The sequence below is a fragment of the Arachis stenosperma genome, chromosome 2 (genome assembly GCF_014773155.1).
Source record: "Arachis stenosperma cultivar V10309 chromosome 2, arast.V10309.gnm1.PFL2, whole genome shotgun sequence".
Classification (NCBI taxonomy): domain Eukaryota; kingdom Viridiplantae; phylum Streptophyta; class Magnoliopsida; order Fabales; family Fabaceae; genus Arachis; species Arachis stenosperma.
In genome coordinates, this window is record NC_080378.1 from 116,573,973 (window position 1) to 116,588,510 (window position 14,538).

Genomic DNA, 14,538 nt, shown 5'->3' on the forward strand with positions numbered 1-14,538 from the left:
TTAAAAATTTTAGAATAATAAAGATTTATTCGAAATTAATGTATGTATTTGTTACGATGGGTAACCGGAGATTATTGGGTTGAGTTAGTTTGGCTGGCCCAATCGTCTGAAAGAGGAAGCCCACGAGCGGGTTTGTGATCCAGGGGGCCTCCGTCCGACTTGTGTGTGAGAGAATTGGGGGTGATACCTGCAAAGACACTCCGATGCCAAAGTCAGCAAGGGAGCAAAACAGGTCTAGAGAGTATTGGGCTTAGGGATACTTGAATGGTGTCAGTGTATTTATAGTGGTGAACCCATAACCACCGTTGGAGTAGTGCCACCTTTTTAGGGGGAATAACCGTCCCTTTATCTTAGGGAAGTTGAGATATGACTCCTGGAAGTGGTTAGAGAGATTTTAGGGGCAGTTATCCTCTTGAGTGAGGGTTTATCTGCCAACTAATCCTCATTCCCGACTTTATTAGAGCAAGTCGTAGTAAATACCGACTTCGTAGGTTGAAGATCGGTGTAGAGTGAGGCTCAATTCTTTGGATTGGGTCTTTCGTTTGGATCCTGGATCTTAGTGTTGAGTCAGGGTATGAACAGTATTTATTCTAAAATTTAAATAGACAATAAATAAATGTTCAGTACTTAGTAAACGAGACCCTACTTATTATTTGTGACAGAAATCTTGAGGCGTCGCAATAGCTTACAGTTGTGTTTGTGTGACACTTCTCCGTAGTTACGTGGGTCATCAATTATCATATGCGGTGTCGGTGATCTTGAAACAAAATCTCTTCCATGTAATATTAGATTTTGTTTGGAGTATAACAAAATTAGTTATTAATACAAAATATAAAATATATTAAAAATAAATTTAAAAATATATTTATTTATATATAAACAAAAATTTTATTTGTATTTCAAAATAATTTATTTATATAAAATTTATATTAAAATATAAAATATATATTGAAAATAAATTAAATAACATATGTATTTATCAGTGACGGATCCAGAAAATTTTGATAGTGGGGGCAAAATATATATATAATATAATAAAAAATTTTATAATAAAAATATTATGTGTACATAAAAATTAGTTATCAAATTATTCATTAATCGTTAGATATTTATATATAAATATATGTATTTTTTATTTTAATATGTATACATGTGATTATTTTTTATGTACATATAATATGATTAGTCTTTAAAATATATAATTTACAAATTAAAATACTAAAATAATAATTTAAATGATAACATATAAGTTAAAATTGGATAAAGTATACTTTTTATTCCTAAAGTTTGGTAAAAGTTTTAAAAATATTCCTAAATTTTATTTTATTTTAATTTTGACCCAAAAAATTTTTTATTTGCATCAAATATATCATTGACGGTTAAATTTTCAAAAAATTTAAGATTAATCTAACAATAATGCATACAAATTATGCTTGATTTACTTGTGTTGAGAGTTGTTCTTATGAAATTGTTGTTGAATTAGTCTTAAATTTTTTTAAAAATTAGCCATCAGGGGGTATATATTTGATGCAAATGGAAAATTTTTGAAACAAAATTGAAACAAAATAAAATTTAAGGGTATTTTTTAAACTTTTGTCAAATTTCAGGGACAAAAAATATATTTTACCCTTTAAAATTTTATTATTTAGGTTTTATATTTTAAAAAATTGAATAATCTTTTTCTTAATAATACAATCAAAATATCTCTCTTTGTATGTAGAATAATACTACATATTCAAGTTTTTTGTTAATTAAGTCTAACCAAATTAGTCTAAAGATAACAAAAATCAGTTATGACTAGCATTATTCAAAGTCTTATTGTTTAGCTTGATTAGACTTAGTTTATAAAAAGACTTGAATGTGTAGTATTACTCTTATATATATATATATATATATATATATATATATATATATATATATATACTTCTCATACAATTAGAAGCAAATTTTTATTGAAATTCATAGTTGAAAAAGTTTTTTCAATTAATGCAGTTGTTACAAAAAATTAAAATTAATATAAAAAAAAGATAAATAATATTCTTTCGAGTCGATTTCTAAGAAAAAATACAAATTTTATTTAAATTGAGAATTGATCATTCTAACAATATCTAATATAAAATTCTTAAATTGACTATGAAATACCAAAAATTGAATAAAAAATTATTGTGGGGTCAAATTTAATAATTTAGTGGGGGCAAATAAATTTTATTATCATATACTACTCAAAAAAATTTCAAATTGTAGTGGGGGCGCTTGCCCCCACACTTGTACATGTGCATCCGTCCCTGGTATTTATACACAAAATATATAGTAGCTGATTTTGGTATACACTTAACATAATTGATATACAAAATATATGGTAACTAATTTTGATGATTAATTATAGTGTACAAATAATATTTTTTATTAGATTTAGTAATTATAAAATATCTATATTTGTATTTAATACTAGTTTCTCCTTCAATGAGCCTCTGATTTATTTTCTTCTTCACATAATCAATCTCCAAAGTCGATTATTCAAACTTTTGTACATGAACACTACAAAAATAAATAAACAAACAACTAAACTAAACTAAACTAAACTGTTATATTGAGTGGCCAACAGAAACATGTGATGGATCCTTATTAAGTTGTTGAAGATCTCCAACTATAGAAGTGCTTCCACCCTTCAAGAATTTGTTGTACCATTTTGCAGAGAGCTTAGGATATCTCTTCAATTCAGGATCATTTCTATCAACATAGTATAGTCCAAAGCTTGATTCATATCCATCCAATAACTCAAATACATCCATGAATGACCATACAAAATAACCTTTTATATTTGATCCATCTCTGAAAAAAAATTATCATGACATAGAAAGATAAGAGATCACATTAGAAGTGTGTCAATGCAACAATTCCAAAAATGGAAAATAATAATAATATTAAGAATTTAATTTTGATATACTGACAGTGTAAATCATTTTACGTAATCGTCTAATCATATTCATTCTTTTGGACGACTATTCACGCTTATTTTCAATACGATTTTGATTCATAAGTGGAAAAATTGATAAATTTAGTTATGGCAGTACCTCAATGCATCAAGCACAGCACCAATGTATCCATAAAGGTAGTTGACCCTTGTCACATCTTGCAATGAAGAATTGCTATTGGTTCGTTGACCTAACAAGAGTCAACCCATGAATATGCATAATTATTCATGTCAAAAATTTTTTTTGTTACTCTAGTTCAATTACCAAAATATGTGACATTTTTTAACTGAGTAATTGGATTATATATCACTTTATTTGATTAATCAGTAAACCCTTAATTCATGTTAACAAATTCTAGCAATTCATGTAATCACTAGTTGTACCATTTTCATATATGAATAATGGAGGGTTGCCATAAAGAAGCTTAAGTTTGTTTAGTTCCTCCACCAACTTCCATGGGGTGACAGCAATCTGAGTCAAGGAAAAGGCATATACAGTGAAGCAAAAACAATAATCTAAATAATTGAACCAATGAATTAAGAAAATAGTTACTAATTTTTTTCACCTCTTCATTTGAAAACAGCTCAACTGCAAAGAAAAGACAAAGCAGGATTGTTATTTTCAGAAAACTAATGTAAATGATGCAAAATTTGAACTATTACACATTTTCAAAATGATAATGGAAAAAAGAAATGGTGAATGGAACTAGTAAAGCACAAGAAAACTTACAGTAAAGCACTGCAGCTATGTCCATGTTGTAATCTCTCAGATTATTATTCAAGGCATCAGGATTATCTGTGACATTGATATTGTAGTAGTGAATCACACCTATGAAGTCAGCTGAACCTTTAATTTGTTCCGATTCGCGACTCGTGAAGGCTGGAATTCTTGAGCCTGCATTTCTCTTCATTGAAACCGGGTAGTCTCCGCGCACCAACGGTTCCATAATCCTGCAATAAAGCAGCAGCAGCAGGCATGTAAAACTGCCATATCTTTTCTCATTTTAGTCAAAGTCATTTGACAGAAGACAGAAACATTAAGACCTGTTTGGTTTATTTTTACATTTCTTGTTTTTATTTTTACCAAGGAAACAATGAACAAAAGGGCAAGACACAGAACATGAAAATTGATTTTAGGATTTGCAACTTACCAACCAACCATATGATCATAAACTCTCTGACATGCTACCCTGTCTCGTTCTGTGTTTGTTACCGGATGACAACCAAATGTAAAGATTGATATACCAACAAATCCATGTTGGTTTTCCTGCAATGTTACTTGTTTCTCAAGAATCATGAATATTCTTTGCCAACAAAATTTTCCTTTTCCATATTTACCTTCTATCATAACACACATTAATACTATTATATTCCATCTATCTATCTATCTATTAAGATTTGAAATATAGAACATAGAAATTATGAGGTGATATGTACCTTATACTTTCTTCTGTACAATCTTGCAGCTGAAGAATGAGATAACAAGATGTTGTGAACTGCCAAGTAGGGTTCTATTGTTGAGTTACCCTTGTTGCCAGTTGAATGACAGAACGGGGGAGAGCAGCGCCGAGGTGGGGTTGCTCCCGAATCATAACCGCCGATGGCGAACACGTTTGGCTCATTTATAGTAGTCCAATACAAGACTCTATCACCAAACTCTCTAAAACACACATCTGCATAGTTTGTGAAATCTCTTCTGCATTCACATTAAAAAAAATTCTTTTTAACTCATAACTTTTGGCTCTGTCTATGAACTATGACCGTAATATAATAGCAGTGAATATCAAGCACAAAATACAATCATGCACAAAATGAAAATAAATAACTATTTAAACTATACAACCACCTATGTTGAATTAAGATCATCACATAGTGCCTAAATTTAACTTCTTAAGGACTAATGTTTGTACAATAGAAATTCATACACTTGAAAATTTCAAGAGTTAATCTCAAACATACATGATTTTACGACTAACCCATCCTCCATATTCATCCTCAAGTACTTGTGGAAGATCAAAGTTGTGTAGTGTTACATGTGGTTGGATTCCTGTAAAGGGAAAAGAAATGGAATGCACATTAATTGAATAAGCATGATTGATTCCAAAACCCTTTTTCTTAAAGGAATTTCTAGAACCATTGCTAATGAGCTCATTGATGAGATTGTTGTAGTACTCCAATCCCTTGGGATTCACAGGTCCTCTGCCATCTGCAGAAAAAAAAGGCATTTTCGACGGCATAATTGAAAATAAAGGCAAAGTAGAGAAAGAGCAATGATAATATAAAACAAAAATTAGGGTTCATAGCATAATACTTGGTATGAGTCTAGACCAAGAAATGGAGAATCTATAGGCATCAAGGCCTGTTTCCACCATCAGCTTCACATCTTCCTGTATTACACATTCTTAATTTTAAACAGTTGTGTGTATTATCCCCCAACCTGACAGACCAAGGACTAATTCGTCGTCTGACTAATGAGTTGCTACATACACAAGATGAGATTCGAACTCTCTGACACTCGACCAACTCAAGTTGGTTAAAAATTGAAGATTAATAGCATAGTACTTTACCTTATACTTGTGGTAGCCATCACAGGCTACATCTCCATTTTCTGTCCCTTCAAAAACTGTTAATATAGAGATATATTATGAGTCTCTTTAGTTTGTCAAGGGAAAATGACAAGTTATAGAGCCAATAACTAATTAACTAATTATACTGTTACAAAAATACTATATATACACAAAAACAATCAGTTATTATGTATTTGTATATAAATACAAATATTGTTTAATTCATTTCAATGTATATTTTATATTTTAGCATGTATTCTATATAGATAGTTAATTTGATTACTAATTTTTGGTATATACATAATATGATTGATTTTATTGCAGTACAATAATTTGACTATTAACAAGATATAACTACTAACTGAATTCAATATCTTCAACTTTAATTATTTGACTCAGTTTTGGATTTGCTTTTCAAAAAAGAAAACTAAATTTTTATTTAAAAAAACAATTTTATGTTAGGATAAAAACTAAAAAAAAAATACTTTTCTTAATCAATTATGTGTATGATGAATCAAAAGAAGAAAGGAGATAAAGAAAAGGAAGTAACCATCATGAGCAAAAGTATCCCATATGCTTGGAGTTCTTCCATCTTCATTAGCAGCTCCTTCCACCTATTCATAAACACACACAATATAACAATATTGATTAATAGGAGTAATCATATTATTGCAATGGATTAATTAAGTTAAAGAGAATATAGAATCAATAGTGGAGTAGAACAGTCAATACCTGGTAAGCAGTGGTGGCTGAACCAAAAATAAAGTCATGAGGGAAATCATCTCTGCTATAATAATTCTCATAAGCACTTAGTTTTCTCAAAGTAAAGTTTAGAAGCAAAAAGGTTATTAGTTTCAAAGTAAGGATTATTGAATAACATGTTTTTGGTTCCATCATCTGATGAACTAAGTTGTTTTCTGACTTTTCTCAATGTGTGTAAGCTCTGTCTTAAATTCAATTATCTTTACAGAGAGTAAACGGACCGAACAATTATGAAACTCAGAAAGTCAAAACATATGAAAGCAAGTGGTGCCACACAAAATATTTTTTTTCTTTTTGTCTTTTTAGAGTAATATTATATAGATATAGTTTTTGTATACATTTTTTATTCGTTACCTTAAAACTAATCGATAAAAAATGAATAAAATACACAAAAAAATATAATATAAATATTATTTTTTTATTATTATTTTTTGGTGGGCGAAGTAGTATTAATTATATTAATATGTTTGGGTATAACAATATAAAAGTACTTTTTTGTTTATTTATTATATGAAAAATATCTTTTTTTTAAGAAATTTTTAAAAAAAAAATATGTAAATTACAGATTTTCAAAAAAGATATTTTTTTATTTTTCTAATGCTTTTACTTTTACTACTAGAAATTTGCAAACACACTAAAAAATAAAAAAAAGATATTTTTTATTAAAAAAAGATTTTTTTTATCAAGATAATGACGCCCAAATAAGCACTAATTAGATTTAAGTTTTTATTCAAACAATAATTTTCCTTATTTATAAAATTCATTACTATAATATTTTTCTATTTTTCTTGTTAGGTGTGTATTTTCTAATGGATACTTCATGAAAGGTTTTTAGGATATTCCTTAAGAGGGTTCAAGAGAACATAAATCAGACACTTTGATTTTTAACATTGCCATTGTTGATTTGGTTTCTTTAGATTGCATCCACCACTATTCTCTCTTTAAACAATCCAGTAAACTGAAGATATATTATAAAAAGAAATCAATGATCAAGGCAAAACCCGAACAGAGAAAAGAATAGCATGCTATTATGATTTAATGAGTTCATAATGAAGTTTATAACATACAATTTTCCTATTAACATCCAAAATAACAGACATAAAGCCTAGTGGTGTGGTTGAATCCCTTCGGCATTGCCATCAAGATTCGTCAAACCAACAGTTTACATCACAAAAACTCAAAAAAACTATACATCCCAGCAACTACTCAAGCATGCAATTCCCCTGTTCCAAACTTCTGCAACAATATCCCCAATTATAGAAATGCTTCTTCTCTGCCTCTCAAGAACCAATTGTACCATTTTGCTGAGAGTTTGGGATATCTCTATAATTGGCCATAGCTTACTTTTTAATCATCCAATAACTCAAATAAATCTAAGAATAATCATGCAAAATAAATACCCCTTCATATTTGATCCATTCCTGAAAAGAAAAAAAGGGAATGAAACAGAAAATTAGGAAACAGAAGAAGTATATATTATGTGACTAAAATATCAACAAAAATTTCATAGCTGAAGGTATCAAGTGTGGCACCTATACATGCATGCATGCAAGTATTTCACCCTTGACACATCTTGTAATGATGCATTGCTTAGTATTCTTTGATGACCTAACCACATAATAATGCAAACCGAATCTTTATCAGCAACTATATCGCACCATAAAATGCATGTATTTCAAGATAAATTTATTACATAATGCACTAAGATGCTCACTTATTGGAAAAGAAATATACTACATAGTAATCAAATTGGAAAAAGTTAAAAAAGAAAACATTAAATTACCCCTTCATTTGAAAATGGATTCTCTGCATCTGCCAAAACAAAGGTGGTAGTTTGAGTACTGCTCACAGTTGACGACATTAATGAAAATTATGAAATGCTAAGAGAACTGAATGTTCAACTACTAGTTGAAAATTTCATGTCATTTTTGTAACTAACAATAAAAATTTAAAAACACAGAATGTCAATCATAATGAATAGATAGTGGTTAGTCCATTGTGAATTTGTGAGAAAGCATCACACTCATATTTTCCTCAAATGACATAATGAGCAGTGAAAAATAAGGTTCATAGATTGAGGATTTGTAAGGTTTAGAAAGAAATATAGATGAGAAAAAACAATGCTTTACCTGTTTTAAGATGTTGAGTCCTCATGGAAACTGTCTCCTGCCATCAACTTGAATGGTGAATAAGCTATTCATTTAAAATTGGAAAATAAAAGTAAGAATGAATATGATGTTGGAGAAGATAAAGTGGCTTTGCGATACAGAGAAAGAGCAAGAGAGTTACCTGTTTTAAGATGTTGAGTCAAACTGAATCCATGTCCTATTAACAAAAATGTCGGGGATGTGGGAAATGGATGGCCAAACGTGGGGGTCCTTCCTCTCTATGCCTTCACCCAACAACGGACATTTCCTGATGTCGAGTTTCCTTAAAGAGGCAGGCAGCCTTATTATGTTCTCCAGCTTAGGGCATTCTTCAACCTGTAAATATCGGAGGGACTGTAACTGTGACACCTCTAGAGATGTCAAATTTTCACATCTTTCAATTCTCAGAGACAAGAGATTTGGGAACGCTGGCAATGCGAAGGATGTAAGTGAATCACAGCTGTTGTCTATTTTTAATTCCATTAGCGAGTGATGTTGTTGGTGTTGCATTGGGAATTCTACATTCTTGCAGTTATTGATCCGCAACTGTTTCAACGAAGGGGGCAAAGCATCCCCTGGAAATGATATAGCTGATGAGCACTCTGAGATTCCTAAATAACTGAGAGAGGTTGGTTGGGTGTGGGTCATGGCCTCAAACACATCCTCCACAAGCTGCTTTCCTCCGATTCCTAGTGCTTGCAGTGAAAGTGGTAGGTCCCGCATTCTTGCTTTCTGTTTGCCTAATATAAATGATTCGCGTAAGATGGGAGCTCTTGGAAGATAACAACCAAGCTCCTCGCATCCTCGAATGCGGAGTTGTTTCAAAGACGGAAGGAAAGTGGGCAAATCTCTTGTTAACTTAGGACAGTACTCTATCCAAAGTTCTTCAAGTTTCGGAAATGGTGCATCATCATCATCATCACATTCATATGACTCCCATTCCTCCCACCAACCCATATCTCGAAATGAGAGATATTTAAGGGATCGGAAGGGTGTCTCCTGATGCTGATGAGTTCCATCACCCTTATAGAATGACCCACCAATCTTCTTCACCTTCTTGAACCCTGCAATGACCAGCCTCTCCAGAGAGGGTAACTGTCCAAGTGAAGGAAGCACCCAACAATTCCTGCATCCAATCAGCTGCAACTCAGTCATGTTGTGGTACGAAGACTGCCCTACCCAATCCGGAAACATCGTACCTCCGTAACAGCTGATTGTTAGACGTTTCAAGTTATTGTGAGGTTCTAATTTGGCAAGCCCATCTTTTTCTATTTTGGAATCAACAACATCACCATCTTCATCTGCTGACCAGTCCAAATATAGATCATTGATGTATTTCTTATCAACCATCCTCGCCTTCCAAGCCTCACTGCTATAATCGACATTCTCTAATTTCTCAATACGAAATGAGCCTTGAAGATTTACGAGTTCTCCCAATTCCCCTACCCCATTCTCTTTATCCTTGCCAACAACATAGTAACTCAGAATCTGCAAATCTTTTAATTTGCTCATCCCTTTTGGCATATCTTTTAAACAAGTACCTTCAATATGGAGATGGTGCAGATTTACAAGATCTTGCATGTTTGTTGGAAGCTTCTCTAGTTCTTTACAATCATTCAACTCCAGTGTTTGTAAATTATACAATTTGCTTAATGACTCAGGTAATTCCACAATAGGCGTATCAGAGAGATCCAAATGACGCAAATTTATAAGATCCTGCATGTTGCATGGAAGCTTCTCTAGTCTTTCACAATTATTCAACTTCAGTGTTTGTAAATTATACAATTTGCTCAATGACTCGGGAAATTCCACAATAGGCGTATCAGAGAGATCCAAATGACGCAAACTTATAAGATCCTGCATGTTGCTTGGAAGCTTTTTTAGTCTTCTACAAAAACTCAACTTCAGTGTTTGTAAATTATATAATTTGCACATTGACTTTGGCAATGTCACGATAGGTGAATGAGAGAGATCCAAATAACGCAAATGGATCAAATCACCTATTGAATCGAGCAATGAATCATGCTCATCACGAGGAAAGAATTCAAATGACAAAACCCTTAAGCGCTTCAACTGTGCAAATAAGCCACAAAGATCAATTTCCTCTGTGGAATCCTCCCATGTTTCAAAACTGATATCCAGCAATGTCCTTGCATTTTTTAAATAATCACATACTTCCGAGATCTCTGAGAATAACGAATCATCGATGACAAGACCATCTGAAAGATGACGAGGACAAGCATCATGCTTGTCTGCAGTTTTGAGTTCAAAGTTTCTAGAAAAGAACTTTCCACCGTAGAATATTGCTAAATCATGCATGAGATCGTGCATCACAAATAAATTTTCATTGGTTTTAGAATGTTGGAAAAATGATCTTGAAACCAAATCATTAAAATATTTAGAACCAACTTCTTCTAAAGTGCTGCCACTCTTTGGTTGCTGCAAAAGACCTTCTGCCATCCACAATAACACCAGTTTATCTCTTTTGAATTCATAGTCTTTTGGGAATAAAGAACAATAAACAAAGCAACGTTTTAAGTGGGAAGGGAGGTAGTGATAACTGATTCTTAATGCTGGAAGAATTCCACTATCTTTTTTGGGAAGTTCCCAAATTTCATTCCTCAATATAAACTCCCAATCTGCTACTTCTTTTCTTGCTCTTAATAAACCTCCAAGTGTTTGAGCAGCCAAAGCTAACCCATTACACTTTTTGACAATTTTTCGACCAACTACTTCTAAAGCAGAACGGATATGAGGTTCAGCAGAATTAAGACATGCATGATCTGCAAACACTGACCAGCAGTGATCATCACCCAACAAACTCAAATGGAAAGTTGGAATAGTTTTCACCATATCAGCAATTGAATCAAGACGGGTTGTTACAAGAATCTTAACACCCCCGTTACTAGATTTGAAAGGCTTTAAGAAACTTGTCCAGGCATCATAATTGTTACTCCACATGTCGTCCAAAACAACCAACAACTTCTTCCCTGCTAGGACTTCCTTCGAACTCTCCTGAATTGTGTTTAGCTCAGTTGAGTTGCAAGAACTAGAAGTTACTTTCTCCATCACCGTCTTTGTCGCCTTAAGAACATCAAATACTTCTTGCCCATCACAAACCCATGCCTTAACATCAAATTTTTGTTTCACTCGGTCATCATTGTAAACCATCTGAGCCAAAGTAGTCTTTCCTATTCCACCCATGCCGACCATAGGAATCACGGATATTCCACCGTCATTGGTAACATCTAGCAACAGTTTTACTATGGCCTCCCTGTCTTGGTCCCTGCCATATATTTGATGCACACCAACCAGAGATGTTGAGGGGATCCTCCATGACATGTCCTCCACCGGTATCTCCTTCAAGCCAAGACCATCTTTCTCGTTTACAATTGACTCTAATGCATCAATGATCTCTTCTATCTTGGTTACTATCTCACCATCACCATGCAAATTGACATAGCGAGACAGAGAGTTACCTTGAACCTTTTGAATGGCAGCTTTGGTGGTGACTTCATCAAGTATGTCTTCAGCATCGTACACAGCATCCTTCAGCCTGTCCAGCCAGTCCTTCACAGCTTCCTCTTCGATCTGCCTCCGCTCGGCGTCATTGATCACAGCATGAGCAGCCTTCAGAACTGTCTCCAGCTTCTCGACCAGCTTCCGGTTAAGCTTCTTTCGCTGGATGAAGTTGACAAGTAAGGGTGAAATCAGCATGTCGTAGATAGTGCCAAGTGCAGAGTTGAGAAAAGCTTCCCCCACAAATCTTGCAGCCATGTTGATCTCAAGATTAGAAGAAAGAAAACAAAGGAAAATAGTGGATGATTGTTTGCAATGAAGGTAAAGGAAGAAGTAGCAGCAGGTTCAGAAAGTGATGCTTAATTGCTTATGTATTTTGTTTTCCTTGTAGCAAAAAGACATTGACTTCACACATATCGTTGGTCTTTGGGACAAGTTCATATGATTCTTCCTTCTCTCTTCCTCGGAAAAAAAGTCACATGTTTGAGTGCTTTCATAATTATATGTGTGGTCCACACTGCATCCAATAGCCAATAAGATGATATTTGCATGACATTCTTTCACACATTTCTTACTTTTTCTACTATTTTTTTCAAAAGTTACTTTTATTTTCCAAATGGAATCAAATTTATTCAGACAAAGGTGAAAAAATACACCAATGATAATTATGATGTTTTACATAATTGGACCCTCCTGCAGTAATCTGCATTATTGCCTTTGTCCTACTTGCCTAAATTATTGCATGAAGAAATTGTAATGTAATATCAGATCAAATGTAAACCCATGTGCCATGTACCTATTTCTAAGCTTCATTGTGAGAGAACCATGATTCTAAATTAAGTACTGTTTAGATTGATAACTCAAAATTTAGTAGGTATGGAAACTCAAATTCATTTCAGTTTATGAACTACATTTCAGTTTAATATTGTTAAAAAGATAAAGTGGAATAAATAAAACAGTTTGAGTAATATCACGTGTGAAGAAGGTTTTAACAAGGTTAAACTCTATTTACTCTCTAGTGATAGATTACAGAGATATAATGAAGATTCCTTCGTGTTCAAGGTAACAACGGAAAGTGTTAAGTCACTAAGTACCTATTCCCCTTCCCTTAGAGCTGGAATATGATCATTCGTGATATAATCTTTCCAATCTATTATTGCCTTTACATCAAATCCAAAATCTCTTTTCTCTTCTTCAAACATGATTTCCATTAATCTTTCTGTGTTAAGTGTTATCAAACCTGCATCAAAGTAATTATTCGTCTCTCTCCTTCCGCATCCCTCCTATCTTCCTAATCTCTTCCACCTTCTTATATTTTCTTATTTCAAATTTTCAATCATATACTATCATCAAACTCACTTTTCTTCATCACAGTTCCTTCTTCTTTTCTACTCTAACTTCATTCATCTAAATTTCATTTAGTACAATCCCAAATCATGGAGTTTTAACTTAATGACTGAGGAAAGTATTAAACCTTTGAGTTCCGGTTATTATTGAAACTTCAAGGTAACTCTTGACTCAATAATTAGCTATATCTCAAATTTTTAACATTCCTATACTTGTGGGCATAGCAAAATCCAAAATTAGGGTCATTAGGGTTAGGAAATTTGGGGCTTCTATCAAGTTGAGTAAGATTATGTTAATTGACAATATTAATAGCTCACAAATATTATTATTGTCATATTTCTAGAGTTGTAGAGTTACTGGACATCATTTGGTAGCTCATTGACGCGCTCAGACTTGCTTCCGGTTCTTTGGAATCAAGTTGTGAGTGGATATTATATCTATAATTATTTTTAAATATATTGTTATCAATATTTTTATTGAATCATTAATTTTGGAGTTTGAAAATATTTTATTATTGTGATTTTTTAATTTTGAAATAAATATTGACTTGTGAAACTTACAATTTTATAAAAATACACACGAGACAATATTTATATATTTTGTAAAGCATACATGTTTTCTTATTTGACTTTATTAAATTTTAGTATGCAATTTTATATATATATTGATTTGCTATGGAATTTAGTAGCATGTTATAAGCATTAGAGATTTTATAAGTGATTTGGTTTGGATTGGTTTAGGAGACTCTGACTAGAAAACCGGAGTTAACGGCGGTTATGACGTTAATCTAGATGCATCTGGCTCAAACCTCAGTTAGCAGGGGCGTTGCTAGCCTAACGTGTAGGCCACACGTTGGATTTATTATACCGTACAGGCACCCTAAAGAAAAGCGCTACCCTTAGAGGTGGAGCCGTCCTAGGTGTGTAATATTTGATTTGATCTGACTTCTGGAATGAGAACTCCCATTTCAGTTCATCCGCTTAACTACTTATCTATTTGTTTGCATAATTAATTAATATGAATTTCTCATATCTGAAAAGAAACATAATTTTCAAGGTAAACTCTGTATTGTCTCGTGTGGGTTATAAATGTAATGTTTGCTCACTGAATTGCAAAACTCACCATATTATATTCCCATGTTTTTTAGATACAGGAGTCATTCCAGGTTCCATTCCACCTGTCCCTCAGTAGATCTTAGTCATTTTGGTGAGCCCTTCTTCTT

General features: G+C 32.7%; 2 protein-coding genes across 9 annotated transcripts; both read right to left on the reverse strand.

Annotated features, from left to right (window-relative positions):
- Positions 1–2,346: 2,346 nt before the first annotated feature.
- Positions 2,347–6,538, reverse strand: LOC130961589 (hydroxyisourate hydrolase-like). Its single transcript, XM_057887545.1, has 13 exons — positions 6,274–6,538; positions 6,092–6,155; positions 5,542–5,597; positions 5,286–5,361; positions 5,109–5,180; positions 4,934–5,021; positions 4,412–4,670; positions 4,126–4,241; positions 3,705–3,925; positions 3,541–3,563; positions 3,359–3,446; positions 3,075–3,165; positions 2,347–2,832 (listed from the first exon to the last, which is right to left on the reverse strand). The coding sequence occupies exons 1-13, from the start codon at positions 6,436–6,438 to the stop codon at positions 2,586–2,588; spliced, it is 1,566 nt and encodes a 521-aa protein (XP_057743528.1). The 5' UTR covers positions 6,439–6,538; the 3' UTR covers positions 2,347–2,585.
- Positions 6,539–7,155: 617 nt separating this feature from the next.
- LOC130963716 (putative disease resistance RPP13-like protein 1) lies at positions 7,156–12,387 on the reverse strand. 8 transcript variants are annotated; one of them, XR_009079835.1, is made up of 5 exons: positions 8,593–12,387; positions 8,433–8,469; positions 8,087–8,115; positions 7,836–7,911; positions 7,156–7,724 (listed from the first exon to the last, which is right to left on the reverse strand). XR_009079835.1 is itself a non-coding variant. In XM_057889820.1 (3 exons), the coding sequence occupies exon 1, from the start codon at positions 12,225–12,227 to the stop codon at positions 8,598–8,600; it is 3,630 nt and encodes a 1,209-aa protein (XP_057745803.1). In that variant the 5' UTR covers positions 12,228–12,387; the 3' UTR covers positions 7,156–7,724; positions 8,433–8,469; positions 8,593–8,597. The 8 variants fall into 8 exon arrangements, 1 of the variants encoding a protein (XP_057745803.1); XR_009079838.1 differs by having other exon boundaries at positions 8,087–8,144; XR_009079834.1 differs by having other exon boundaries at positions 8,433–8,496.
- Positions 12,388–14,538: the final 2,151 nt, after the last annotated feature.

Bases quoted from the DNA above. Each gene is read 5' to 3' on its own strand.
- LOC130961589 (XM_057887545.1), bottom strand. From the start codon at position 6,438: ATGATGGAACCAAAAACATGTTATTCAATAATCCTTACTTTGAAACTA. The intron at 4,242-4,411 runs GTACATATCACC...GTAACATTGCAG, and splicing joins TGTACAGAAGAAAGTATAAG to GAAAACCAACATGGATTTGT. The intron at 3,926-4,125 runs GTAAGTTGCAAA...GCTTTATTGCAG, and splicing joins TATGATCATATGGTTGGTTG to GATTATGGAACCGTTGGTGC.
- LOC130963716 (XM_057889820.1), bottom strand. From the start codon at position 12,227: ATGGCTGCAAGATTTGTGGGGGAAGCTTTTCTCAACTCTGCACTTGGC.